This window comes from Seriola lalandi, unplaced genomic scaffold (genome assembly GCF_002814215.2).
Source record: "Seriola lalandi dorsalis isolate HSWRI2012SDOR001 ecotype SW California unplaced genomic scaffold, Sedor1 jcf7180002054606, whole genome shotgun sequence".
NCBI classification, from domain to species: Eukaryota; Metazoa; Chordata; class Actinopteri; order Carangiformes; family Carangidae; genus Seriola; species Seriola lalandi.
This window is the reverse complement of record NW_019525159.1, coordinates 2050603-2076322: the sequence shown is the minus strand read 5'-3', so window position 1 is coordinate 2076322 and position 25720 is coordinate 2050603. Positions and strand designations below refer to the sequence as shown.

Below are 25720 nucleotides of genomic sequence, written 5' to 3'. Positions count from 1 at the left end.
AGACAGAGCAAAAAGGGAGCAGGTATTAATGTACAGATGTACTATAGTGACTGGCCACGGAATAGGAGCAATGGAAGTGACTATTCATTGGTATGCTGGTGCTCTCTGCTGGACAGAGAAAATAAATGCAGCACATGAGAGCAAGAGAGACAGAGCATTAATAGGGTTCTTGCAGGGTTTAATTCAAGGCATAGATCATAAATATTTCACTGTATATAACTGATGCACTAAATCACACCACCACCAGTTACTAATTACAGCTGTGATAGAAATAGCGTACAAAACAATGCAGTATTACTGCCAAAAATAGTTCCATCCTGATAACGAGAGGAAAGCATTTCTGAAATATATGTAGATTAAACTGATTTGTGTTTCCCCGGTAGCTCACAAGGTAGAGCGTGTACCACATGTCAAAGCTGAGTGTTGACTGCAGGGGTTTGAATCCAGCCCATATCATATCTTTATACCAGACTGTATTTGAGGGCAATAATCTGCATATTGAGGAAAAAAAAAGAAAAACAGCCTAGCTTCATTTGATATTAAAGGTAAAAACTAAATCATGCTAAACTCATGAGGAAAGGGAAATGAATTTAAATAATGGACATAGTGCCTATAAAAAGGATTCATCCTATTCCTGTTTGGTTTTACAACAATAAGTCATCAAATTAGTTAATGTAATTGGAGTTTTTGACATAGGTGAAAATCTACAAATTGATAGAAGTATAAATTTAGTGTAAATTAGTACCAATATAACATGATTGCATAGATGTTTACACCCATTCAAGTCAATGTTAAGCAGAGGTATCTTTTTGAGCATTGACGGCCTTCAGTCTGTCTGGTTGGTCTGAATCACTTTTTCATTCTGGACAAACTTTTGTTTTTTCCCCATTATTTTTTGTAAAACTGCTGAAGCTCTGCATAGTTGCACATGGGACATGAGTCACCTAGCACAAATTCTTGATTGGATGAGCTCTGGACTCTTCTCCCAAGTTGCAGTTCTCTTGCAGAACACAGCAAGTTTTCCTCCAGAATTCCTCTATATTTTGCTGCAGTCATTTGACCCCCTACCCTCACCAGCCCTCCAGGGCCTACTGCAGAGAAGCATCAGCATGATGCTGCCTCCGCTGGGATTCATGGCAGGGATGCTGTTTCTGCTGATGTGCAGAGTGTTTACTATGATGCTCCAAAAACATATCTCTGATCCGATTCTTCCATTTTTACTCAGGTGTACCAATGAAAAACATCATCCCAAATGTCACTGATATCATGACTGTTATGTGACTTTGTCTTTGCCACATGAAGTAACTGATGAAGCACCCAGACATCTGCAGCCCTTTCAGAGTTGCCATAGATATCCTGGTGACCTCCCTTAGGACCCTTCTTTTAGGGATACTCAATTTTAAGGAGGCATAGCTATGTAGCTATGCCATATTTTTGTTTGACCTGTGCTCTAAGGGATATTTGATGCCTTGGAAATTGTCTTGTATCCTTCCCTTGGTTGCTACTTTTTAATAACTAACTTTAGATTGCTTTTTTAAAGATTTGCTTTTTTTAACTTTCATATTTACTTCTGCTTTTTACATTCATTTTTCCTTTTGTTTTTTTTAGATTCACTTTTAGTTTTGTTTTTGACTCGTACAGTCCCTCTGATTTAAAACCAGTATATACAATGACTCGTCCTAATGAAACGTCCTGGGGGAGTGAACACTTCAGATTGTAAATAAGTGTTATTGACAGAAAGTAAATCCTGGGTGGACAGCAGGTGATGAAATAATACTGAATTAATGAATTTCACATTTGAAGCTTTATTTCTCTTTTTTCAGTTTAAAAGTGTCAATCACTCTGGATTTTAATTTATTGGACTGTATGTTCTGATACATCAAACCTATAATTACTAATTAATGAACGATCTAAATTGATTAATTAATTAATTGATTTGCTGGCTAATTTGATGATTTATTAAATAATGAATTTGGTCATTAATTAATCTATTAATTCTTCAAATGCATTAATGTCCCTCATGAGAAGTATGCAGAGGTTTTCAGAGGTTCCTAATGGGACAATTTGTCACTCTGAATGAAGAAGGCAAAGACAATCAGTACCGCTTAGCTGTGGTCCACCTTATCCTCACCACTGAATAAATGAGAATATTGTAGAGAATAAAAGGCTTGAAAAAGCACAAAATAGCCTTAACATTCTCAGTATTTAGTGCATTACTGCTGGCTAATACTGTTCCTCCTCATTGAAAATATTGCTTTATTGCATCAGAGATGTTATAATACATATGATATAATAACAATAGGACACACTTAATCTTCACATTATTTTTGTTATTTTTATTGTACTGCATTTATATCATTTAGTCAAAGTAAGTCAACCTTCTCACTTACAGCCTATACATGTACATTGAATTCATGTCAAATACTTATTATTATTAGTTGACAAGCCAAAATATAGTTCTTTAAATATGTTTTTGTGTCTAGAAACAAAACCTGAAGTATTTTAAAAGAAAAAAAAAGATTGTTAATTCTGAGTGGGGTTTTGAAATAAAAATTTGTTGGCCAACCAAAACATGCTCTTAACAAGTAACATTAACACAAACTGTGGAGACTGCTGGAGGCAACAGCACCAACATCAGTGGATTTAGTGAATTAATTGCCACTCTTCTTTTTTGGAAATAGCTTGTAAGAATAGTTTTCATTTTTGTTTAATTGCGTACATCGAACTAATAGTGCTGAACAGTTTTGAAACAAACAACTCATGGAGGGTTGGAACTTTCCATTTAACAATAAAAAACATCAGGAAACATCAGCAAAACATAAACGTTTATCTGACAAGGAGGCAGTGGTGGCTTTACACAGAAATTGTCCATGAACAAAATGGGATTAAACATTAACCTAATCAGAAGCCACCACATGAATCAAACAGCCCATTGACTCTTATAGATTAAAGTGTGGAGCCGCAGTAATGTCTGCTATTATAATGTTTTCAGTTCACATGAGAATTTTTTCCTCTGCGTAATTTCCAGTCTCTTTTTTCCCAGTGAAACTTCATGGTCGTCCAACCTATTTTTTCTGTCTTCTTCCCAGACTTTTTTCCTTTTTCTTTTCTTTTTTTTTTCCATGTAGGCTAATACACAGGCCGGCGCTGCAATTTCGGAATCTGCCCTTGTATATGGCGGACGAAAATTTCCACAGGAGGAACCGCAACACAAACCCCGTGTGCAAGGCAGAAACGGAGAGCCTGCACGGACTGAGAAAACCTCGGCAAATCCATGATTTATTACGCCATTACTCTTTACTAAAATGTAACGTAGCGTGTCGCGGGGGAAAAAAACGCCGTAGTAAAAATTTTTAACATTTGGAATTTCTCATAACTAATTCACAATTTTTTGGGGGAAGCAGTTGTGCAGTCACCTCTGGTCGGGGAGGGAAGATTTCTGGAGCGAGAGCCTGTTTCGCATGAGCTGCATCGTTTTTGGAGGTATGTCAAACCGCTGTGTTTTCTTTTTTCTGATTTAGAAATCCTAAATTTGAGAAATTTCAGTGGCGGATGTTAAGTTTCTGTTCCCACTACGTAATAAACGAGACCTGGCAGTCTCTTTGCACTATTGCCTGCCACTAAACCAGGTGCAGGCTCTGAAGCCATCCGAAATAGACCTAATCTGTTGATGTTTTTTGACTGAATTTTCGTAATGAAGTTTCCGTGTAACTGCTGACTAGTCGTCTGTGCACCTAGTTTGTTCGGCTGTCCACCACCTAGGTAAGAAACACGGGGTATATTCTTATAGAGCAAGGGGACCAGGCGATAGTGGCAACATGAAGGACGATGAGGGGAGGAACAATCTGAAACACAAAAACCTCCTGCAGCCATGTTTTGTGAATTTTCCTGCAAATTTGAGCAGAGCTCCGGAGTTGTTCCTCTGAGAGTCACACAAGACTAACGCCACTTTTGGTCTTATTTGACGGCTTGCTAGTCATTATAGACGGACAAGAGAAAACACCAAAGTGTCGTCTAGTCAAAATACGTTTTGACTTTTATTTTTAGGAAGACAGAGGATTTTAAATCTAGGTGTCATTGGCGCCACCTGTAGGCGGTCATTTTGAGAAATTAAAAAATTGTAATGAGACTAGTTTTGAGACTTGTTTATTGAATTGAATGTCAGTTTATGGGAATTCAGTAAATGAAATAAAATTGAACCACTATACCATGTGCTTATCATGCAAATTAATGGAAAATGACCTTAGAATAACTGCATTCAAAGCAATGTGCATGTTAATTTTGCCCCCCCCCCTTTCTGTGGCTTTATTCATAATGACTATAGCCTTCAGTTGGTTTGCTTAAGGTTGAAACATGTTTTAAAAAAACAGAAATCTTGTAATGTGATTTTACTATGGGAGAAAAAAGATGAGAGAACTAATATCTGTTAAATCTATTCTGTATCTCTTCAATCTAACATCCACATCAACTGTAATTTTACTGTTTCTCTTTGTTTGTTTTTGTATGAATGTGTATTTGTGTGCTGTGATGTGTACACAGATATAATTTACTGCTTGGTAAACATTGAACAATTTGGACTTTTATTTCTAGAGATTGGAAATGTGTAAGCGGAAAATAACTATCCAAAGTGAACTGAACAGGACTGGAAGAAGAAAGACCAAGTCAGCATAATTTGAGGGCAGGAAAAACAATCACAACCAGTGCCTCTAATGTTTATATTAATCCTGCAGACGCCAAACAGTTTCCCATCTTGCATGGCTTGCTTTTATTTTAATGTAAGGGAAACTGTGGAGGCCATATTTTGCTGTGGGTAATTTTAATGCTGACCTTCAAATCTTTATGAATTCAAAGAGCCGGTGGAAATTGTATGGCTGGTATGCAAAATCTGGGTGTAAATTCTGACCTTTGGTCGGAAAGTCTTATCTAAATGCAGCAGTTTCAGTTAAAGTACAGAACTGGAGAGAGGCAACCAGTGTCATGAGTTTAATAGGGTTGGATTACCGTGTTAGTGATGGGAATGTTTATATGCAGAATACCTGAAGGACCAAGTAATAAGTTATAAAGCTTTCAGGCATAATGCTGCAGTGTTGCAATGAAAAACACCTTAAACCCTGATTTGGTTAATGTGAACTGTATTCTGGGAGTGTTCTCGTTTTAAGTAAGGTAAGAGGAATGCTGGTCTGTCAGTACATGAACAAAAGCTTTGTTTCACTGAGGATATTTGGAGCGAATAGTTTGGATAGAGAGGTGAAACTTGTTCCTCCAGGCTGTGATAAACACAAGATGGTGAGGGATTGTATCACAGTCTGAGGGTTACAGTGGTTGAAACATAGTTGCTGCTGTAATTGTCATCAACTTAGTAAAGAGGTTTTGTTTTCTACTTTATAGGGTGAGGGCTTATTAACAGACAGTTTCTGTCTTTGATGTCATGCCAATACTTTTCTGTTAATGTACAATTACAGATTGTACTGATTTGTGCTTAGATGTGTCTGAAGAAACATACATGCTTTTTAAACATGGTGAAGGTTTTATGTTCTGTTATTTTCTTAATGGCATGTTGAAAATGTCTGAAAATGGCTTCACTTAAATTAGTCTCTAGGGAAAGGCTTTTCAGGGGTTGGGGCTGCTGCATTAAAAAAATTCTGTGCATTCTGCACATATTTTTCCTGCCTCTTCCTTTGTAAAAATGAACCTTATTGGTTTCATGAATAATGCATAAGGACGTTCAATTGCTGCAGCAATGAAAATTAGGCCTGTTTACGTGCAGTGGTTATGTACACAGAAGCTTCTTTTTTTCCTTGACCATTTTCTGAAGGTAGAGCAGAGCCTGAATAGCTTTTCTGAAAATACAAATTTTTCAGCAAAGCAAATCTCATTTCTTTGAGTGAAAAGGGGAGGGGTGAAACTCCCGCGGGTTTAATGAATCCATAAATCACAATAGTGCCAGGTTTGCTGCGCCTGCGTCAGTGTGCAGTGTAATTTTGATTTTCATCAAAAATTTAATCTGCCAGCCTACAAGGGTTTAGCAGCAGACCGGATGCCGCCCTGAATTTCTAATTTTAGGGGCCTGATCTTTCAGGATTTATTTTTGTATAATTCGTCTGCTTTTCAATATCTCATGTTATTAAATTTTAATTCGTGGCATTAACATATAGATTGAAAAGGTTTTTATGGCGGTTTTTGAGCTGTCTCTTATACACATCTATTATTGCTTTTTGAAATCATTGGTCATACACCATCTTGGAAGACATTTATTACAGAGGACAGGAAAATGTGCATTTGATTAAAGAAACAGGGAAGAGCAGGCAAAACATTTAGTGTGAAACTGTTTTTTTGTCAACCCTTGCTCCTAGTCACTGACTCTGCTCTGGATAATACAAACATGCAGTGAAAGCAGTGATTGAAGTGACCCCCTCCATCCCCCATTTTAGCTGATTCCTATTTTTAATCCCTCCAGCGTGGAAACATTTTCATGAGCCTTAAACAAATTTGTATTTTATATTTGGAATCTCTATTCCAGTCTACTTAACATGCAGAGCACAGTGATTTTTGGCAAAGTAAGATACAATTCAAAGTAAGAAAATCCCTCTAACTTAGAAGCACAAGATATTCGCCTTTTTGCTTTAACCGAGCACAGTGATTGATTTACTTCATTATTGTGCAAAGGCAGATACAGTACTGCCCAAATATAGGCCAATTATTTTAAGTACCTCGACTAAGCGCTGAATTCTGAACAGAGGTACGTCCTAGAGATGTTTTCCTTGTATGCCTAACCTCCTTATTCTGTAACCCTAGATAAATTTAGTACAGTGATATAATATATTGTGGTTAATATGCATGCATTGACATTTTGAAACACAGCTGGGTCAAAGCACAAAGAGAAAACTAATTTAATACATTGACATAAATCACAATGCCACCTACGCCTGCTTACTTTAATGCCTGTTACTCTGATACTATCTATAGATCCTTGATATGCAAATAACATTTGATGATTTAATTTAACTGTATTTCCTGGTCTTTTTGTAGTGTTTATCTCCTTTGTTGGTCTTTTGTTTTAGTTGGGTTAGGTTATGTTTTATTTGTAAGGAACATCAAGCGAATGTGCATCTGGTTCATATTTTCGTTCTGCCATGGTGCTGTAGGTTACAGTGTATCAGAAGCCTCAGACTATGAGAGAACAGAAGGCCAGATGGCTAATTTTGCATTTTGACTTTAATTAGAAGAAAAACAGGCCACAACAGGCATTTCATGTAGTTGGGGTATGCATTCAAAATGTTACACAGGAAATGTTACATGGATGACGAAGGGTTGATCTAATTCATGGCATGCATGTGTCCCTGCCATTATTTCATTTGATTACAGTTGGCAAAAGTGTTTAAGGAGGCAATGAGATGCATTTGTTTTCCCCCCACAGTAGACGTACTCCGATCAATCAAGAATCAGTCGATACCAGCGGATATACAAACACTCATAAAATAGCCAAGCAAAGAATTGTCACTCCAACATTGATTTCACTGCTCGAGCTCCTGTTCAGAGCTTTTGCTGGCAGCTTATGGTCCTATCCAGCCCCACACAGGCTTAAGATGGCCCTGGTGACCACTGTGGGAGTGTGTCCATGTGGGACTCCAGTTCACCGACTGACTCCTGTCAGCTACACAGCAGGCTGCTAGTACTTAGTGAGCTCTGGCATTCTTTATTAGCATGTTATAAGCAAGTTATGGAGCTATTATTTTTTCCTTTCCTGAAGAAAAAGTTCTCAATTTACTCTAAAAAATTGTGTGTGAGATTATTACATTGTTAATACTAATGCAAAATGTCTTGTACTGTTTTAGCAAGTTGAGGTGGATCTATTTTTATAATTAAGATATGATTGCGTATCCGGTGGTTTGCAACTGAGGGGTCAGGGCCCTCCTAAGGGTCAACAGATAGTCTGTGGGGTCATGAGATGATTAATGGGAGAGGAAAGAAGAAAAAACAAAGTTCTGCCTCACAAAACTGTTTTAGTTTTTTGGACCTTTGTTTAATTTTTTGTCTATGAAATAACCGATCGTCTTACCTCTTTGTGGCTCAAACGAATATTCAAATGAAACCATGTGAGAAGTTTAGTGGGGTTATATCCTTTAAACATGGCCAGGGATCCCAAACAGATGCTGTTGGGGCCACTGAGATTATTAGTGATAGTAAATCTACTAAGTTACTTTGTGTCACAGGTAATGAGATGCAATCAATTGTGTAAAAAAAAAAAAAAAAAAGTAGTACAGTATAGAATCTATGGAAAAAAACATGCTCTGTTTTAACAAGATCATTATCTCAAGAGTTCTGAGAAAAGTTTTCTAAAAAAACAAAAAACAAACTGCTCTGCTTTTCTGAATTAACGATTCAGATCATTATCTCAGAATTCTGAAAAAAGGTTAAAAAAAAGAAAAATCCTGTTTTTGTCTATTAACAACATCATATCTCAGAATTCTGAGATAATGATCTCGTTAATTCAGAAAAACAGCAGATTTTTTTCTCTCAAGTGAATGCAATGTAATAGAAAGGAATGTGATAGTATGTTCGAATAGTGGGTATGGTAACACTAACTTATTTAGGCCTCTTTGTTGGAACTTAATGTGGAAAAAAACAATTTAAGAAAAGGAACCAGTCGCTGATTGTTGTATCAGTTGGTCCAAGTGATGTTTGTATTTGTGATTGGTATTGGTGTTAATAAAGCCTATGACCTTAACTGAGCGGCCTTGACGAACTCTATTCAATTGTTTCAATCCCATAGTGACATGATCAATGCATTTCCGTTAGTGTTAATAATTTATAAACAAATGATAAATGCATCAAAGTTGAGTCACTACATTTGTGCTGTCCTCATTTGTTTTGACTAGAATTTAAGCTGACAGACAGCCTTTACTCTATCATACATAACAGAACAATGATGACACATTGCTTTTTGTATGTGTGAGGGATTAGACTTGTCACGGTAGAAAATTTTCATGCCAGTGTAAGTTCTGCCAGAACACCGCCAAATACCAGTGGTGTTGACTTTGAAATCGCTTCCCTTAGGCTATGTTTTGTAAAAAAAAGCGCTGAGACACAGAAGCTGGGCTTTTACTGTATTTTTCGTGACTCACTGTTAAATTTCCCCAGAAATACACATTTTGCAGAGCATTTTCATTAGGAAGAAAGGTTGTAAAAACATACCCATTTATTTTTAAAAAGGCTTGTTAAAAAACAAAACAAAAAAAAAAACAGTCCAGTCGTTAAGTATGTCAGTCTAGTAAAAATGAAAAACGGGCCTAATTTAAATTCCCTGTATACATTGAGCAAACATGCCTGCAGAGAAAACTGTCTCAAGGCTGAACCCGAACTACTGCTATCCTGGAGCAGTCGTATTTATTTTGGTTAACAAATTCACTGCTATAATGTAATTACACCATCTCTTTCTCCATGAGTCAGAAAATGTTAAAATGGAATCCCTTTCATTTGCAGGTGCTATTTATTTTTGTGGATATCACTTTTGTTTTCACAGGGCAGAATGAGTGCTCAGTGTTCAGTATAGTGTTGTGAACTGTATACCACTGGTGATACTGCCCATTGCAACAAGCCTTGTAAGGAGTAATTTCTAGAGACATTTATAAAGACAAACACACCAGCACAGCTTAGATTTTGTTATAGGTGTGTTCTGTAATACAGTGCTTGAATGACATTTATTAAAACAGAGATAGGTACATGTACAGTTTAAGCACTGATTGCCTAGAAACAAAACATTTAGAAGCATTCTATTGCCTTAACTCCAAAATTGATCTTATGAAAATGCCCTCAGCAGCAACAATTGAGATGTTGTTGAACAGGGCACTTAAAGGGGAATGCCAACCATTTCATGAATTCATATGACTGTTCACTCCTAAAGCTAAAAAATGTTGAGCTGACTATTTAATTTGTGATGCCACTGAGATGTAAAATTTGGCACTGCTGCGTAGACAATAAATGGGCGACTTAACTTTGCTGATCCAAAAGATTTCTCTGTGAATTCTTGCATTCAAAACGAGGTTAAACTTTCCGTATTGTAGCAATGCACTTTTCTTTCTAGTGTGATAACTGCATTAATCACAACACATATCACAATTTTAGCTTTAGATAGATTAAATATTATCCTAACTGTTCTGGTACAGGAACACATCCATTATGGAGACCCAGAGTGTTATATCTTAAATGAATGTACAAAACATTTAATCATATGTGATTGTTACTTGGGTTCGATAGAGAAGAGAGCCGATCACGTGACTGGTTCAGTCCTATTTGTCAATTAAAAGAAAGATGTGACATAAAAACCAACTTTTTATTCCAAACGAATAAAATAAAACTGACCTGCAATAAATTACTATTGTGATAAGTAAAATTTCATAATGATGAACTGAGTTTTGAATGTTAAGTGGATTATTTGATAATTTCATTTTTAAGTTTTACATTTTTATGCTTCCGTGCCAGCGACAGCCATAGCTGAAGGCATTATATTTTTGGGTTGTCCGTCTGTCTGTTTGTCTGCCCCATTCTTGTGAAAGCAGTATCTCGTAACGTCTTGAGGGAATTTCTTCATACATTCAGATAAACTGATTAGATTTTGGTGGTCAAAGGTCAAAGGTGAAGGTCAAGGTGACCTGACGTTCTTTTGAACGCGATATATCAGGAATGCCTACAGGGAATTTAATTAAATCCTGCAAAAACGTCCACTTGGACTCGAGGATGGACTGATTAGAATTTGGTCATCAGAGGTCAAGGCCACTGTGACCTCACAAACACATTTTTGCCATTATTCAATACTGTAACTCAGGAACAGAAGGGGAGGTTGTGACCGCATTTGCAACTTGACTGGTTGCAGGAGGCATACAACCGCGAGGTGGTAATTTTACTTTCTGTAGGCTCTGTGCTTCAGCACATTGAATTTGGAAAAAAAAAAAAAGATATCATGTCAAAGTGCCAAGTCTTAGCTTTAATTTGAGTAGGTTTATGCCAATGAAGAAAGAACTGTGTGGGAGATTGAGCCTTAGAGTTTAAAGATCTATAGCTCTTACTCTTTTCAAAACAGTATTTATTCTTTTCAACAGTCTTAAATGTTTAACAAGGTCTCATCGAAATCAACCTGTGAGTATAAACACAGCTTGTTATCTAATTTCTGGACGGTGTACAGTGTGGATGAAATTACACAGGTATACACAGTTGTTGTTCACCTTATGGAACTGGTGAAATGAGACACTGCGACAAGACTAATGGAAAAGGAAATTGAAAGAACTTGTAATGGAAAATACACACAAAAATGCTTTAGTAATACACGTCTAAAATAGCAATTAAAAACTGAAAAGGAAATCTTCTACAATGAAACTGAAAATGGAAAATTACCATAATGGAGAAGCTAAAATGGAAATACTCAAAATTACATGTCAGTGTTCACCATTAAATGGATGGTTTGCCATGATTTGGTCCCTGAGCATGGCACCTACTGGCTTTGGTGATCCCCTGACCTTTCCTGTTGGGTCAAATTTCACCTTGTCCAACAATTTGGTTAATGGCAAGATGCAAAAATTGACTCAATTCTCATTGAATATGCTATGGACATTTACGGCACCTAGAATTTGTAACTAAATAGAATCTACCTTAAAATTTGAAAAACCATTCAAGCTTGTTCCAAACAAAGGTTGTATAAAGTATTAGGAAATCAACAAAACACACTACTTGCACAACCTTGGTCAAGGCCTTACAAGTGTTGCACATACTTTATGATTAATCTGACATTATTTTTTATTTTTCCAAGCTATGCTAACTGAAAACCAGAAATGTTTTGTCACAACATTATCCACTTCATGGGCATGTTTGCTTAGGCTTGTTGGTCGTGTGTCATATCCAAAGAAAGGTGTATTAGGGCTATGAAAAGGCTTGTTGTTGCTGTATTGGTGCGCTATTAATAGAAGACCAATTTTCCCTCTTTCCATAATATCAGTCATCCTGGCATAACTCTGTTTTGCTTGGTTGCATTTTGAGCACATTCTCTTGACAAGGCCTTTTATAGTCTTGTGCTGAAGTGGCAAGTTGTGTAATTTGGATATTTCTGAAATTAGAGCATTTGGGTGCCACAAAGCTGTGGAATTTATGCCATCAAAGGTCACTTATGAACAGTTAAGCCAATTTCCTGTTCACTGCTAACAGTACAAAACATTCTGTTTTTTCTGCCCTTGAAATTACACTGTTACAGGTGTCTCCGGTGCATTTTGAGCTCACACATCTCTGTATTTAGAAAAAGGGTGGTGGTTATTTCATAATATAGGTTTTTTTTAAATTTTTTTTAGGCTTTCTATAGTTGACAGCTGCAGATTATTGCTTATTCTTTGCAGTGTGCACTTAGGCACTTGACTCAAATCAAAGTTGACATATAGAAACAGGCTTTTTTCTCTGATATTGGTTGTGTTTGCAGTGTTTCAAGAGAAAACATTTGTGTTTGACCTGGCAGAGCTGATAATATGCTCAGATACTTTACTGTATATTGAACTACAAGTCATGCCTGAATTAAGACTGTATATTGTTACTGGACCAAAAAGTAAAGTCTTTTCTTGTCTCTCTGTTGTGTCTTCCCCTCAAACAGAAGCACAGGCTCAGAGGAGGCGGAGTCATGAGTGCACAAGAGGCACCCAACCCTGGGAAGGAACAGGCGGACAGTGGGAGTGCGGCCACAGATGGCCCCTCACCAACCTCAGCCACAGCGAACAAGAATACTAGCCCACCACCTGTCACAGTTAAGAAAGAGCCCGGGACCTCGGAGACGAGCAATGGGAAAGTTGTTGATGCCAACCCTGCTGAGATCTGTGTTGTCATTGGAGGAAACGATGGAGGAGCAAGTGGAGGTGGATCCCGTAGAGCTCAGACCGAGGGTATGTTTGCCCTTGGTACTCCTCCTCCAACGAAGAGCACAGACTCATGCATAGGTGTGTGAATATACATGCATTTGCTGACTGCAGGCACGCCTGGTGTCCCTTGACCCTGGCCATGCTTCCTGACTGTCGAAACAGGCTGCACAGCATTTTAAAAATGACATTTAAAAAAAAATCGACAGTTGTGTTTTTTTTCAGAAACAATGTCCCGGTTACGAAGAATAATCCACAAAGCTCAATTTCTACACAAGAAATGGCCCCTAATGAAAACTATTGACAGTGTGTTCTTGCTGTTGAATTTTTTAAATGTAATTTTCCAATCCTGTGAACACAAACAAAATTTCTTCCATCTCCAATATTGGGGTCGCAGCTGCAATCATAAAGACAAGTAACTAAAAACCTGGGTGAATGAAACCAAGACTAAACACAAGGATAAATTACGGGGCGGATAAGAAAATGTTTCTTTTTGTAATTGTAGTGAGCTGGTTCTTTTAAAAGAGTTAGTCTGTATTTTGTGCTTTCCTCTCATTTACAAACTGCAAGCTCTCACATGATGATGTTCGTGATTATTGTTAATATAGCAACCACTCAGCAAATTCCTTAGTCAAATCATTTACACAAATACACATACGCACTGTGTATGTGTATATGTGCAAACAGACAGTGTGTACATTCAGTTGCCACTTTGTTAGGTACAGCTAGCTAAAATGAAAGCAGTCCAACAGTCCTGCAATAAATCCTGTCTCCAAGAAAGGTCTAGTGTTTCAAATATTCAGTGTCCCCTCCTTAATATAAATAAGGTGGGTAAAATATTAGAAGCTCTTTTCCATTATAATGCAGAATAATTCAACAGCACATCAAATTAAATCTTCCAAAAATGACCATAAAGTTAGGCACCTATGTGTGCCTAATAAACTGGTAACTGAGCATAGATGTCGTCACTGACAAGTATTTGATCCAGTGTCTCTAGGATTTCCAGGCTGCGCCTGAACATTCATTTCACAGTTTCAATGGAGGACAATTTAGCATTTTTGACAGCTGATGTAATTGAAGCACAATAAGCAATGACTTGGAAGTGGAAGCTGGCTTTATGTTGCTGATATTGACCAGTAAAAAGTGCCTTGATTATCCCTGATTCTGATCTTGGGTCAGGATTTTCCCATTAATTGAATTAATTAATCCGATTTGGAGTAATTCTTCCCTTTTTAGCCAACAGAAGCTGAGAAAAGATCTCAGTGGAAAGCTAATTTTGAGGTGAAGGACGCAAATTCAGAAAACATAAACATTGCTGGGAATGTGACATATAACACAGAAGAATATTAACTCATTGTTGGTAATATTTTAGTTTTACTTAGAGAAGTAACCAGGTGATAGAGTAGTTATGATGGGGATTACTTATAGGCCGAGAGAGAACTAAGATCTAAAATTTTATGACAATCATATATGCTTTGTGTGTATACTCCTGATGATAATGTCAGTTTGTTTTTATGACACTGTTTTGAATTCTCATGCAGGTTCCTATGTATGTGGGGTATGCGGGAAGAAGTACAAGTATTATAACTGCTTTCAGACACATGTCAGGGCACACAGAGGTAAGACACTATAGTTTTTTTATCTATGTATTTGGTCTTATTGAAAAGCCAAATAATAACTGACTGCCTGCTCTGTTTTTCCTCTTGACAGTATGCTCCTAAAATTATTCACTTCCTCTACATGAGTCATTCATGCCCCATTTTGGCCAGGAATTATATTAAATTTATTTATTTATTTGGCCTCTGAATTATTTTAATCTCAGAGATAGCAATTTTAGCAACAAGGTGGAAGCTGTGAGCTGATGTGAGCACACTGTTGCATTCATCTATAAAGATTTCTACAAGGCTGACTATTTATTTTCCTTTTTTTCTACTATAGAATCAGAGTCCATGGTTGGCGATGGTCTACCCCAGACACCCAACAGTGAGTACACTTTTGCAAACTCAGACACACTCACGTTTAGTAGCGTGCCAGCACAAGCTGTTTATTTCATGCTTGGGTCATTGAACAGACATTATGTTGTTTTAGCGGCTATCATTTAGATTTTGATACAGATGACTGAAACAGTGCACAACAATTTAACAGGCTTAGCAAGCGTAAAGCCATATTATGTATCCTCATTGTCCAGGGTTTTACTTTCCATCCGCCTCCCTCTTTCCTCGCCTCCTCACTGTAGTCGCCCTTGACACAGGTGACGTCCTTATCAGGTACTTTGGGTAACACTCAACTTAACTACAACATTTCTGGCACAGTAACGTCTCTCTGATATTGATCCTTAAAATACGGAGATTAATCTTTACATTTTCACCTTCTCTCAGTAAACATGTACATCTGTGTAAAATAGTATGTGTAGGCAGTGGTTCCTCAAAGTGGTTCTGTTCAAGCTGCATGATCTGTGAAATGTCTTCTTGGTGGAAACTGAGTTATTGCAAAAGTAATGATTACGGTCTATGTGGACCTTCAGCAGGATGGATATCTTACAGCCGATGTAAAAATCACATATATGAAAGGAATCAACTGGAAAAAAGACTGTACACTGGTCTGAGCTCGGTTTGTGTTTGTTGAAGAGATATTATCTCTAGCTACAAGATGAGAGGCTGTGGATGTCAACTGAACAGTATGTGGATTCTACTTTATTCAGTCTGTCCCTGTCAGGTAGCTAACACTAGCTAACAGCTGTCTGCAGATATCAGGCTGATGTCTTGTCAACACAAACAGTGCAGATGAATTAGTGAGCAGACTTTCAGTTTCTGTTTTGTCTGTGCTCAGAGTGATAATTACAGTTGATATCTGTACTTAGCTGAAGCATCTGCTCCTGACAGTCTATGCGTAGTTGTATGGGATGGCATTTATTTAGTAAAATATGCATAATGATGATGCCCTGATAAGTGTCGCAGGTTTTTCATTGATCTTGCCCAACTGTTTTTCACATATAGGCCTAAAAAATATCGACGTGTTATGTTTTGGTGATTTTGCATTTGCCAAGGAGAAGAAATTCTTGTTTCACATTTTTCTAACCATGAAATGTGTTAACAATTTAGTCACTAACGTGCTTTTTACACCCTTTTACATTCACTGAAACAAATGTGATGCTCACTTGTCAAACTTTAAAGCACTTTATGCAGCATTGGTATTTATCTGACTAAACCACCAAGAATAGAAACAAATCAACTTCAATCAAAAATAATTGATTCTAGACTTTGTGAATCAAAATCAAAGCATGACCTCAATACAGACGTCCAGCCCTAGGTCACAATGTTATTTGGGAGATGAAATTAGTTTAGTTAAAGTTTAATTACTCTGCTTTGAATAATTTGTGTCTGATATGGCTTTCCCACAAAAAATTCAATTAACAGGCTAAAATTCTACCTCTCCTCCCTCAATAAAAGCAATAATTATTATTATGTTTTGTAATTTCAAAATTTTAACTGCTGGAAAAAAAGATCTCTCCTACTTTTCCGAAAAGTCCATTCTCAGTGCTCTGGAGGTTTCAATTTTTACAACGATGGATGCTGGACCATGATATGCTACCAGACTAGTTGTGATGTCACAAAATCCTGCTGGTGCGTACATATAAAACTGAGACATGAGGTGAGCACAGAGAGCATTTTCCCCTCAGCAGATGAATGTGAAAACAAACTCTGCACATACGGCATTCTGCACAGTGAAGGTCAAACATCCAACTGCAGTAACAATAAGCAAAACACATTTTTGAGTGGGAGGGGGGTTTAAGACTGAGACAATTTAAGTCCACGTCCTCGCAGCCAAAACAGGAACACACTGGATCCTTGTTGTCTGACAACACCAGTTCCTCTAATGCAGCATAGGTAAACCTGAAACTACCTAGAAAAATAAATGGCGGTTTAAAGGAATGGGGATGTTTCTCCTTTTAATGACATCACATATCAGCCGCCAGGGCCTGTACCTATTTATCAGCCATCTTAAAATCACTCCCAGGAATCACCGTGAAAGTTTGATTAGGACTAAAAATACTCTTACCTCAGAGTAGTACTTGAGTTATTTATAAAGCTTCCTACACGCACTCTCAGCAATCATTACATGAATGTGCACATCGCTTAAAGGCAGCAGTATCAACATGGCAGAGAGAAAAGAAAGAGCAATCATCTTTATGCAGACAGAACAACAATTTTTTATTTATTTTATTTTAGCTGTATGAGGAACACAAACGCAGTGTGACCAAAAGGTCTGTGACAGTGTTAATAAGTAGGCATGATAGGCTGCTTGGCAAAATAAAATAATGATAGATTAAATTCTTGAGAGGATGGAAAGAGCGTTTTTGGTGGATGTCACATATTTATACTTTGTACCTGGTAATGACTGACATGCCAGTTTATGAGTGTATTTTTAAATGTAACATGCTTCTATGAACAGTCCAAGTTTCCCAAAAGAACATGGCAGCAAAGTAATCTGTTTATTAGGAATTTATTTGATATATATTTAAAAAAAAAAAAAAAAAGGAAAAGAAAAACGCATTAGGGACCAAAAGAAATTAAAAGCTCAGGTTGAGGGCAGCACAGTGAAGATATGGCATTATAATAATCTTGATTTAAAGCCCGCATGAGACCAAGCTTGCCCTTAATGATTGGTTACAGTAGCATCTTATTTGTTATCATTGCAAGCCTGCATTTTAAAACCAGTTGGAGAACATCTAGACAGACCACCTGATAATAAGCCTGGATTTTCCAGTTAGTATGGTTTGTGAAAAATCCTGCGTTTAAAGGAAGTAGGTATCGAAGAATTTGGGCTGTAGTGTTGTGGAGGAGTGGAGTTGAAGAGAGTATTTTGGGAGTGTGGCTAGAACAAACTTAAGTGGGTGTTCAGACCAAAACCAGCTCTACAATTAAAATAAGTTGCAGGGGGTGGTGGGCATGTTTGGCTTCAGGTACTGCCAAGACCAGGAAAGTCTACTTTGACTAATCATCTGACGCCAAAACACTCCACAGAGGTTTACAATAGTTATACTATGAGACAGAGTTATCACACTGACAAGAATTGTATCTTTTGTTGTGCTGATTATATATTGATATGATATATGATATTTGTGTGCTGCATCTAAAAATTGTAAATCAGTCTGAATGCGGAAGGATTGAAGAAGGATCACAGTAGAATCAATGGTTAGGTTCTGTTTAAATGGATGCACCCATAACCACCCAAATGTTGTCATTGTTTCATCGAATGTGTCCATACCTATGCTGGGAGGAATGAAGTTATGTGAACTTTAATTATACTGACAACTGCCAGGGATCCACTAATTTGTGGAAGATAGTTTTAATTGTGTTAATTGGTGGGGAAATTATAGAATATGCTTGCTATTGAAGCCTTGAGGTGTTAAAAATGCAATTACAGTTAGCCTAACCCTGCCCTAATAATCACTTTTGTAGCTGTATGTCCTTGTTGCCAATTAAGCATAAATTTGCACAAACGCTTCTGCTGTGAATTGAAGAAACTGTCTTTTCTGAATCGGCTGTGCCTCCTTGTATCACATTTGTAGGACATTCATTTACTGCGCCTCCAAAATTTTGAAAATACATTTTGACAAGGTTATCTTAACACTTACAGTGTCGACACAAATTTTTCAGACTTAAAAATGGTCACTCTGGCGTAGAATAGTTTATTTCATATACATCTTTGAAATACCTCAGGAAGTCAGCCAAAAATGTGGCTGATTAAATTGACAGAGTCAGAATGCACTGCAGGAAACTTAAAAGCTGTTGCTCTCCTACTAAATGATAAAACATTTCTCATGGGTGTGGGAGGTGAGGGGCCTTCAGCAGGGGCAACATCAGTCAGACCCATTATTATAGAGAGAAGACTAGCCTGTGTCACTGGACTGGAGAGAGGAGGTTAGAAATGGATTTTGTCTTACAGTTGCTCTGTGCTGTTTATTCAACAGATTGTCTTCAGACAGGATTTCACTGTAGTGTGCCAAAAGGCACTTCAGGTGTTCTTAATTGTCAACAGCCACCTGGATGCGCAATGCATTCGACTGCAACAAAGTCAGCAAGAGCAGAACAAGTCATCTGCATCCCTTATGTCCTTTCACCCGGCAAGAACTGGCTGTGAAAATAAATAAATGTTTAAACATGTATACAGGAATTAATATTAATGCTCATTGAAAAATGTATGTTTGCATGATTTTGGTGATGACAACGTTTCAATTCAGTATTCCAGTTAAAATAATCCAGTTTGAGTCATTTGCTAGCAGTACATACAATCTGACAGATTCACAATAAAAATGCAAAGACAATTCACTGTGTAATTCTTAAGAACTCTATATTATCTTTAATTAGAATTAATATTTAATTCATTATATGTTATAAAGAATTAAAAATGCATAAATGCAAAAATTTGCATTGGAATTTTTATATTTTTAGTGTGCCCATTCTGATTAATTAAAAATGACTTGATTACTACTTGATTTTTGAGGTTTATAATTTCAACTGTGTATGTTTGTGTAGGTTTGTTTGTTTATTTGTTTGTTTGTTAGTATGATTATGCAAAAAGTACTGAACTGATTTGCACAAAACTTGTTGGAGGGATGGAGCATGGGCCAGGAAAGAACCCGCTAAATTACAGAGCCAATCCGGTTAAAGGGGTGGATCCAGGAATTTGTTATCACTTTCCCTAACATTGCGAGATGGGACATATTTCGACACTTTTGTCAAATTCTCAGGAAATAAGTCATGATGTCTTGATGTTAAAAAAAAAATCAGACATTGATGGTGTTGAGATCAATGACTTTGCATGTTGTGGTTTAGATCCAGATAATATTCAGGATCTGATAGACGTGTAGGATTGTTTTGCCTTGGCAGAGTTATGCATTCTACTGAGTAGCACTCATGCTTGTTTTGCATAACTATATTTTTTTAAAGCTTTGGTTATATGCAGATATTACAAAATAAAATTATCTAATCATGATTAACTTCTTTCACATTTTCCCTCAGGGATTCATCTGCCTAGTCGGCTTGTTTATCTAATCTCATTTAGCCTCCGTCTGCCTGTCCCAATACAATCAAATCTTATCCTGTGTATTTTAAACTTATTTGTTTGTTCATTGTCTATTTTTCAAATGCAGAATGACTAAAAACACAACTCTGCTCTCTCTGCCCCTATTTACAATATGTGGCACCATGATATACTTTTCTGCAAATTGTGTGAAAAGCAGTTGGAACACCTTGGCGTACAAGGTGTTCTACTTCTCTGAATTTATTAAATTACAACGTGTTGTAATTTACCTATATCTACCCTCTATCATCTTTCCTGCTCTATGTACTGTTAAGTATACAGCAAAGCAGTTTTGTTTTTGCAAAAACAAAACCTGCTCTTTTTTTCTGAATTAATGAGATCATTATCCCAGAATTCTGAGAAAGGGTTTTCTTTTTTATATATAAATATATAAAATCCTATAAATATATATATATATATATAAATATATAAAATCCTCTGTTTTTCTGAATTAACGAGGTCATTATCTCAGAATTCTGAGATAATAATCTTGTTAATTCAGAAAAACAGAGCAGATTTTTTTTTCTCAAGTGAATGCATTATGCTTCCATATCAAACTTCAATTTATAATTAAAAACTGCATTTGGAGTACAGCTATAGGATTTGTCAAAGGTCCCATGAATTTAATAGAAGCTTTTACATGATTTTTTTTTTTTTTGAGAAAATCAATGACATGAACTGGGAAAAGTTCAGAGTTCTGGATGAGTTGGCATGGAATGACCCCTCTGCTTGTCATTGCCAATAACATCCATTGTCTGCCTGCTTGTGTGTTTAGTCCTGGATATAAATGGTGCCCGTCTCTCTCTATCTGTTAATCTGCAGGTAGCTTCCGTTACTCCTGTGACATCTGTGGCAAGAAGTACAAGTACTACAGCTGCTTCCAGGAGCACCGTGACCTGCATGCCGTTGATGGTAACCAGGAGTTTTTGGACAATTTGCATGACAATTTATTTCTTCTTTGAAACTCGCAAGACTTGAACTAGGGAACATTCATAAGTGAACTTTCCATTTCACAATGTCCTGTCGCTGCAGAACCTCGCAGCAGCAAAAGCTGAGTGGCATGGTAAAGAGGAGTAGATCAGAAAAACTAGTCTTTTTACTAAAAAAAAAAAAAAAAAAAAAAAAAAAAAACTAAAATTACAAAATTCACCATAAAAAGAGACATAGTATGTCACTAATAATAGTCTGTCTCAGGTGAAGTGTAATTCAGGCAGGCTAGTTACTTACTACCACTTTACTACACAGTATCACCCCATGTAAAGTCATAGGTGAGAGGGTATGAATACGGAAACATTGAGATGCCCTTGCCGTTCTTCACTGTAAGCAGAAAAGAAACATTAATACTGATATATATCTCGTCTTCTCATTTCTTCTGTGTTGTTTTCTTGAAATGAGTGTGCTGTAAAATAAAGGGTAAGGTAAATTTTTCATGAACACAAAGGTAGTGGGCGCTTGTCCAACAAATTTAGGAATATATTTATATTTTACCTTTTTTTGTTTTAGCTTCAGTGCACATTATTTGATTTTGTTTAAGTCCGCCCTGAAAAGAAAGGACAAGTACAATGCAGCAAAGCTTGTGTGCATGACCAAAATTACATTTGACAAAGTAACAAGATGAAATTTGAACAGTCTGTAGGTCAACATGTTTGAATGATGATGCTGGAAACAATTTGATATATTTCTAAGAGTTCAGTTTATATTTTATGATAAGCATAACCATTAGGTGAGAAAATAATTGTCCATTTCTTCCCCATCTCTCTCAGATCCTTATGAACAGGTAGTGTTACCTGTGGATGGCCTTAAAGAGGAGGAGCCAGTTGAACCCTATCAGAAAATTGGACCAAGTAAGACTGTTTGATGTCCTTTTTTTTTTTTTTAAGTCCATTTCTTTTAGAGAAAATGTTTTGCAAATGGTGATCGGAAACTTAAAGTGAAGACAAATATACCATAGCAGAGCAAGGCTACAAAACTCACCATAAATACCGTAGCTTCAAAAGGAAGTTGCAGCTGCTTTCTTGGATTTTATGTTGTTAAACCCTGCAGAAGAAACAAACTAAATTGAGATCATGTGTCACTGTAATCCATTGTTTCAAAGTTATTTGCTATCATTTGTTTTGTTATATTTTGCTGGTTATTAGGAGGACAAAATCAGAAATCAGAGTTAAAAAATTTGTTTTACTTGGCATTGGAACTCCCATTACAGCTTGATAGCTTGCGTCCACCTGCGTCCAGTGCAGTGTATTGGACACAGTTTATAATGAAAGACCATAAGTCATGGAGATGATCCATGTTAGAAAAATAACATTAAGCATATGAGCTAACTCCACACTGGAAAGGTTTCAGAACATGAGTCCAAAAGTCCTCCTTCGCAGGGGAAAAAGCACTCGCCCATCTCCGCAGAGACCGCGGGTTCAACCGACGGCAGCGGGTGTCCCTTCAAACACAATTGGCAGTGTTCGCAGGTGGGAAGCCTGCACTTGTCACTGCACTAATGACTCCTACTGATTGGGGAAATATTGTGAACCTCCACTATCGCACTATACAGGGAAACCCCTGTGTTTTTTATCTTCTCTAATATTGAGGGATTGCTAAATGTAAACTTCAATCGAGAAAAGATACGTTCAGAATCACCAGCTCCTTCCTCTTCCCCATTCTGTTAGGACTTCTTGTTTTCTGCTTCTCCCTAGTGACATAAAGGCATGATTTACAAAATAATTCTGTTCTTTTTTTGATTGAACACAACTAATCCAACAAATTGGATCTTAATTGATATGACACAGGTTCTTTCACCAACCCGGATCGTGATGAGAGCAAACGTTTGTTTTTGTGTTTTCTTGTCTCTAGAAACGGGGAGCTATGTTTGTGAGTTCTGTGGGAAGCAGTACAAGTACTTCAACCCGTACCAGGAGCATGTTGCTCTTCACACACCGATGGGTGAGCCGGTTTAGTTACTGCTTAAAGCTGCTAAGTGCAGGATTTGGAAATTTTGGACTTAGAATTTAGAGTTCCTATTTTAGTCATTTCAGTTTATTTTTTACATACTATATATAATTTCTTATAAACAAATGTTATGGAGTGCTAATATCTTGAATTTTGTTTTGAAATGTTTATAGTGTTGTCATGTTTTTCAGGTAAAACATCCGTAGTGCCAGATTTAATGCCATTGATCTAATGTGATTAAATTACAATTAACTCTCAAATCTGAATCTCTCTTGATCTAGGCTCCTTTGATATGAAGGCATCACGGGTACAGGAATGTGGTAGTATGGATATGAGTAAATTTGGCCACAGCCAAGCTGGAAAGATAAAAAGTAAGCATAAGTATTTTGTTGATTTATTGTGTAATAATAATCAAAGTTTACATGTCTCGTAACTTCTTATGGTGACTAATTGAAATTTGGCCATCGAATCTTAGTATCATGCACCTTGACAGTGTGTATAGCCCTAGAGGAATAAGTTTGTATTTTTGAACTTACCTTTATCCCAGAGCCAAGTGTAATATTTACAGATCATATATTGTTGTTTTTTTTACCACTGATTTAGAACTTGAATGCTTTGTAATTGGCTGTGGGTGTCGACATGACAAATTGTAAAACAGCTGAAAATAAGTCACAATTTAAGCAGAGATTGATGTTGATAAAATGGGGAAAAAACAACTTGCTGAACATGATCAGAAACCAAACACCTACCGCCTGAACTGTTGAATAATGTCTTTATAAATTGGCAGTCACCTGCATGACTTCACGAGTGCAGACATTTTACCATGATATGAGGGTAGAGACCATCACAATAATGGTAAGCAGTCCTGTTGTGAGTGTGCGTTGGAAATGGTCACAAACATACCACACAATGGCTAAAGTATGTTTCCCTGAGCCAGTGGAAAAAGGATAAGAGAACCGTAAGAGCTTGGATATAAGGTTCTGGGTCACCTTGCCCTTACCATTGTATTTACTGCTGGAAACTATCAGCCTTTAGTGAATGAATATTTGCACAACTTAAGCGGTGATACACGGAGAATGTTTTTTCTTTGATATGATTGTTATTTTTTAATTTCCTCCAGCACTGAACCACATTAAAATTATGTTTAGAAACAATAACATTTGGTAAAAGATTTAAGAATCTGTGTAGTCTGTATTGAATTTAACCTTCGTCCCTTTAAATCTATCCTCTTTTTTTCTAGTCAGACTAAAAAAAATAAATGAAATACTTGACCATGAGAAAGTGTAATACAATGATTTGTATTTAGCCTGTTATCGTAACATATTACATATAGTTTATTTTCAATAATGCACGTAGTTTTAGATAATTGTTCCATTGCTTAACCAAAACCTTTTATTCCAGCTGTCATAAATCATTGATATTTCTTCCAACTGGTTCTGTATTTTGTGGTACATGAACGCCCCAATCTATCTGCGAAGAAGCACTCTGCCATAAAGAACTATTTAAAGCACGGCACACACTCACATCTTAGAAGTGGGTCAAAAAGATGGAATGAAGAAGAGGAATTAAACCCGTATTTAAATGTAATATGAACATTTGGATCCTTTGTCAAGGCTGTTAGCGTGATTGATTTGCATGCTAAACTGAAATTAAGTATAAATTGCATGTCATTGACTTGGCTCCGTCTTAGCTGTTGTGTAGTTAATAGCTTGAATTGAAAATATTATCCACATTATTTAGCATGGCCATGTCCCTCATTGTTTCTCCTGTGTTTTTACCAACAGACAGTCCATTCAGGCGGAAACTGGAGAGTGCGATTCAGTCTAGTCTGGTTGACACAAACAGCTCACAGAATTCAAGCGGTGAGCACTGAATACCTTATTCTACATGGATGTATGTCTGTTTGTGTAGAAATGTATCATTTCTGCTTGAATGGTGAAAGGTATTTTCATATTTTCAGTTCTGCTACAAAGCAGGTATGTGTAAATATCAGTAGAGTTAGAAATAGTGCTTCTGCAGACAGTTTTGCAACTAATGCCCTGGCTGAAAAATGAGATGGAGGAGGAGCAGAGGATGTAAAGAGGTTTGGATGACCTACCTTTCATTAATTGTTACTATCTACTAAACCACAAATCCAAGAGCTCTTTTGTCATTATTCCTCTCCAAACTCAGACCATGATAATGGAGACCTTGTTGAATACAATGTTTGATCACCTTTGGCTCCGACAACAGCTGCCACATTCTGTAGTCACAGGTGCTGCAAACATATTTTCTTTATCAGCTTCTTACTATGAGCAGTGCTGTTGTACATGAAAACAACTTTTTCTGGCAAGATATAAAAGTCCTGGTTGTTTCTCAGCAGAGCTTTCTGTCTGTGCTGTTTTATCTGTACTATTCTCACTGGTTTGAAGTGGGTTGGACTAAGTTGGGGAAAAAGTGACATAACACATTTCTGTGCATCAATCACCAATATTAGAATCAGAATCTGATGAGTTAAACCTAATCAAATCACACCTACACAGCTCCAATGAAGCAGATTTATTGAATGTTTGAGTGTTAAACTCAGTAAGTATTTTTTTTCAACTTTAATTTTGTCACACTGCTCAAGTGTTTGGTGGTAATACGGTCGATACTTGTTACATCTGCCATGCTCAACTTCTAAAGGTGATGTCCCACCTAGCAAGCAGTCAGCTTTGAAAAAAACAAATAGAAACGGGTAACTCTACAGTCTTGGTGATGTTCGAAACCACTCCTCATGGTATCAGCGGTTCAGAATTTTTCAAAGTTTGTAAGTTTTATCAAAGATT

General features: G+C 36.9%; 1 protein-coding gene across 5 annotated transcripts in view; it reads left to right on the top strand.

The window, feature by feature from the left end:
- Window positions 1-3115: 3115 nt before the first annotated feature.
- The window catches only part of znf618 (zinc finger protein 618), a 32675-nt gene continuing 10070 nt past the window's right edge, over window positions 3116-25720 (top strand). For 2 of the 5 annotated variants that reach the window (XM_087177470.1, XM_087177467.1), the window contains exons 1-10: window positions 3116-3483; window positions 12629-12968; window positions 14429-14506; window positions 14826-14870; window positions 20796-20885; window positions 21737-21817; window positions 22346-22435; window positions 22818-22907; window positions 23195-23284; window positions 24698-24775. In XM_087177470.1, the coding sequence (XP_087033596.1) occupies window positions 12656-12968; window positions 14429-14506; window positions 14826-14870; window positions 20796-20885; window positions 21737-21817; window positions 22346-22435; window positions 22818-22907; window positions 23195-23284; window positions 24698-24775 (955 nt within the window). In that variant the 5' untranslated portion in view covers window positions 3116-3483; window positions 12629-12655. Of the gene's footprint in view, window positions 3484-3611; window positions 3763-12628; window positions 12969-14428; window positions 14507-14825; window positions 14871-20795; window positions 20886-21736; window positions 21818-22345; window positions 22436-22817; window positions 22908-23194; window positions 23285-24697; window positions 24776-25720 lie in introns of those variants that run through there. The other 3 variants (XM_087177469.1, XM_087177468.1, XM_087177471.1) reach the window with 3 other exon arrangements.